At 44.2% G+C, this 4,034-nt stretch overlaps 1 protein-coding gene across 1 annotated transcript; it reads left to right on the plus strand.

Annotated features, from left to right (window-relative positions):
- Positions 1 to 1,638: 1,638 nt before the first annotated feature.
- On the plus strand, positions 1,639 to 3,507 carry LOC103805483 (insulin gene enhancer protein ISL-1; the record flags this gene model as incomplete). Its single annotated transcript, XM_009078136.1, has 2 exons — positions 1,639 to 1,925; positions 3,340 to 3,507. Coding segments are annotated over 2 exons (455 nt in total), but the record flags the coding sequence as incomplete, so codon positions are not given.
- Positions 3,508 to 4,034: the final 527 nt, after the last annotated feature.

Genomic DNA, 4,034 nt, shown 5'->3' on the forward strand with positions numbered 1-4,034 from the left:
CGCGGCAGCGCTGAGCCTGAGCCGGAGAGGGACGGCCGCTGTGCAGAGAAAGTCTGCGGCAGAGTGCAGACCCCTCCGCTGCCTCCGGAGTGTGTGGAGAAGCTGTTGTAAGCGCTGGAGGAAGCGGGGGCTGAAAAGAGATAAACTACAGGCGAGCGCTTAGGCTGTAATTTAAAACTGTCAACAAGCTAATCTTCGGTAATTGCCTTTTAAAGTGACTCTGCCTTCTTGAAACGTTTCATGTGATTTGATGAGAATTCCATCTCAATACTCAGCCTTGTAACTTCAGAGTTGCCTCACCTTACAACTTCACTTACACTTCTAGTTCTCGATGGGTACGCCAGACACTCGGAGATGCTTAGCTTGAGGAAGGGATACATCTCTGAGGCAAACTACGCTAGACAATACAAGGTTGGCCAGCGATATTGCTGTGCAAGGAACTGGAACTCGGAGGGTTATTTACATGCACAGCTGTGCTGAAACGGGCTCTTTTCCCTCTTCTGAGCTGCTTTCAGGTGACATATCTATACACAGGGACAAATAATCCCGTAGTTGATCAGGGCAGCATTCTAGAGAGACCGTGCTTGCTCTCTGTAGCGTGTTTGTGCATGTCTCCGAAAGGCATATTGTGTCGGCAGGTACAATATTGCTAAGTTTTGAAGCCTTTGTATTGTCTTCATCGTATTTGCTGATGTATTGTTGTGATTAGAAAAGTCGGAACCTCACTGTACAAAAGTGAGCACTTCTGAATGTTAGCTAAACAGTTTTAGGAAAAAAAATAAGTAATGTTTCTTTTTTTCACTGAGTCAAATTACACCTACATAGCTACAACTACACAACACACAGAAGAATAGCAGAATCCCATGAACACTTTTAGCTCCTAATGTGATGCTACCCATAGGTTTGGGGTTTTTTGAGGTTTCCATTAGTTGCTAGGCTTGCTCCCCCTTTTAAAGAATTCACTAAACATTTTTAAAAAATTATTCATCTGAAGTCCAAAAAAATTTAACCTAGCACCTCCACTTTCTAAGACAGACCCCATCTTCCATGCTTTAGGACACGGGGCTCTCACGGGCTTTTCCTCCACGCACAGGATTTGGCTTGTTTTGCTCTGGTTTGCAGACATCAAACTGCCAGGAGCTGTTGCACGTTATCATGGCCTCTGGTTAGACTGAGCTATATTCAGTATACAAGAAGCAGACCCGAATTATGATTAATTTGAGAAATATTCTTTCATTAATTTTCGGGCCAAAAATCTGTTTTGGTGATTTGTCAGGAAATAAATACATAAAACCCTCCCCCTCCTCTCCTAACATACATATACCTTAGCGAACTCGCCGTCCCCTGTCAAGTCTCATACAGGTTCAAGCTTCTGTCATTAAGGGTTTTAGGGGGGTGGTTTGTTTTTGCAAATTAATTATCTGTGGAGTCAGAAATGTCAGTCACTCCACCAGCGCATAAAGCAGAGGAGGCTGCAGGAGCTCCGATAGATCAGAGTACTTGAATGGCCTTTGAAAGAGGGTTCATCACCCCACCCCTCCACCTCCCCCTGTCCCACCAGCTTAGATTCATAGTCTCTGCGGATTCCCTGCTTCCTACTCATGGGGATCCTATTCCTCCCTTCCCCTTCCCTTACAGCAGAACCTATCTCTGCCAGACAGCCAGCTCTGCGACCCCACGTCCACAAGCAGCCAGAGAAGACCACCCGAGTCCGGACTGTCCTTAATGAAAAACAGCTTCACACCTTGAGGACCTGCTACGCTGCCAACCCCAGACCCGACGCCCTCATGAAAGAGCAACTGGTAGAAATGACTGGCCTCAGCCCGAGGGTCATCAGGGTTTGGTTTCAAAACAAGCGGTGCAAGGACAAAAAAAGGAGCATTATGATGAAGCAACTTCAGCAGCAGCAACCCAATGACAAAACTGTAAGTGGCTTCCGCTTCTGTCCGTGTGCTGCTTTACTTCTCGAGGAGAAACACTTCGGATAGGTCTGACCCAGCCAGTCCCAGGGCATAGTTTGTCGGTTTTGCTTTTTTCGCGAGCTCCCTTATAACAAAGAACACGATACCGCTTAGCTCTTACCCCCTTGTTTCCGCTGTCAGTGCATTCGAAACAGACCAGAGCGAGAAGCCGATATAGGCTGCTCAAGCGAACCCCTGTCTTTCGTGAGGCTGAGGATATAGAGTAGCTTAGACTAACTTCTCTGCAGTACAAATTGCGACCTGCAGATCTTATGGGATGTAATAAGACTACTTTTGTATAATATTTATATTGCAAATACAAAGGCTTTCTTAGTGAGAAAACGATGCTTTCACCTTCTTCAATGTTTTTAAATAGGAGCAAATTCAGAAGTTTTAAAAAAAAGTAGAAGGGAAATTTGGTATGCTTTTCTTAGCCCTATATATACTACAGTGTGTATAGGTGTGTGTCATTGTATTTATTGTAGAAAAGGACAAATGCAATGCAAATTTTTTGGAATTATCATCCTGTTTACAGGTTCATTTATATATAGTTATATATATGTATGTTGAATTCCTGTCTGTGGACGTAGGCATGTGTGATGCAAACAAGCAGAAAGCGCTGGTTTCAGCAGAGCAAATTGGCTGTCTCCGTTTTATACCAGCCTTTTTTTTTTTCTTAAAAATTTCCTTCTGTTGCTAGTCCACTTGAAGAAGAGTCTGTTACTCTCCCTGTGTATATTGACTGACCTGAGAATGACTATTAATTCATAAGGCTGCCTAGTTAAGTGGAATTTAAGGAGTTTCATTTTACCCTGTTGGAATGCAATAAAACACGATGTTATTAACTCGCCTGAACAATCTATTCGTCGAGGCTTGGAGTTATGTTGTACACAGTGCCTGCACCACAGGGCATACTAGGAGGGCTGAGACTTTTTTTTTTCTTTTTTTTTGAAAGAGCGTGGTATGACGTACCCCAGGTTTGCTGTGCAGTGGATATACGATCCAGTTAAGGTCACGCAAAACAAAACCAGCCTGGATGCGAAATAGGGAGGCAGCAGGATTAACCGTTTCTTGTTCTGAGAAGTGCTTCGGCAGTCGAGATACAGAGTGCTCGTGTTTAAGAAAGCTTGAGGCAGAGGGAGTATGCCTTGAGGCGAATAGGAGGATTAAAGAGAAAGAAAGTAAACTTCCACCGTGATAAATGCAGCGGGTAGAAATAGGCTGACCTAGAGCAGAATATAGTAAGACATTCACAGCAGATTAACAAAGCAAATACAAGCGACCGTATAGATAAGATAGAAAGCAGTTTATTGACTCAACGCTTATATACAATAAAGCTAACCAACCTCATTAACATCTTACGCTGGGCTGTTTACAGAATATCCAAGGGATGACAGGAACTCCTATGGTGGCTGCTAGTCCGGAGAGACATGACGGTGGTTTGCAGGCGAACCCGGTGGAGGTGCAGAGTTACCAGCCGCCCTGGAAAGTACTGAGTGACTTCGCATTGCAGAGTGACATAGACCAACCTGCTTTTCAGCAACTAGTAAGTATCGATTCCCAGCCGGAGCAGGCCAGCTAGTACCCGGGCAGAGCAATGGGGTGATTCGCTAAAGGTGACTAAAGGATGCCCTCAGAGAAATGAGCAATCCAAGCTCGTCAGATTTTACTGAAATTGCAAGGTGGGCATGATGACATCTGTAAACCTGGATAACTGAATTGATTTCAGAGGGGCGGGTGCAAAATTAACCCTAGTGTACGGCAGAGCTCTTGCCCAGTTGAGTTTGGAAAAGGTCCGATGCAGGTCTGAGAATAACTAAGCTCACACACTCACGAAAACTGAAAGCACCTCCATTCAGAGAACTAAAACATTCTTCACAGGTCACTTAACTGTACTTATATTTCTCAAAGCAGTTTCTAAAATTCACCCGTCTCCACTTCGGGCCGGCTTTGCAGTGTCAGCCAGGGCCCTTGTTTTGTGACACAAACATGAAGAACTTAATTCACTTCTCAAAGCCCTTGTTTTAAGCATGTACCTCTAGATATAACTTTATATATCTATATATACACACA

This window comes from Acanthisitta chloris, unplaced genomic scaffold, assembly GCF_000695815.1.
Source record: "Acanthisitta chloris isolate BGI_N310 unplaced genomic scaffold, ASM69581v1 scaffold33787, whole genome shotgun sequence".
Lineage (NCBI taxonomy): Eukaryota > Metazoa > Chordata > Aves > Passeriformes > Acanthisittidae > Acanthisitta > Acanthisitta chloris.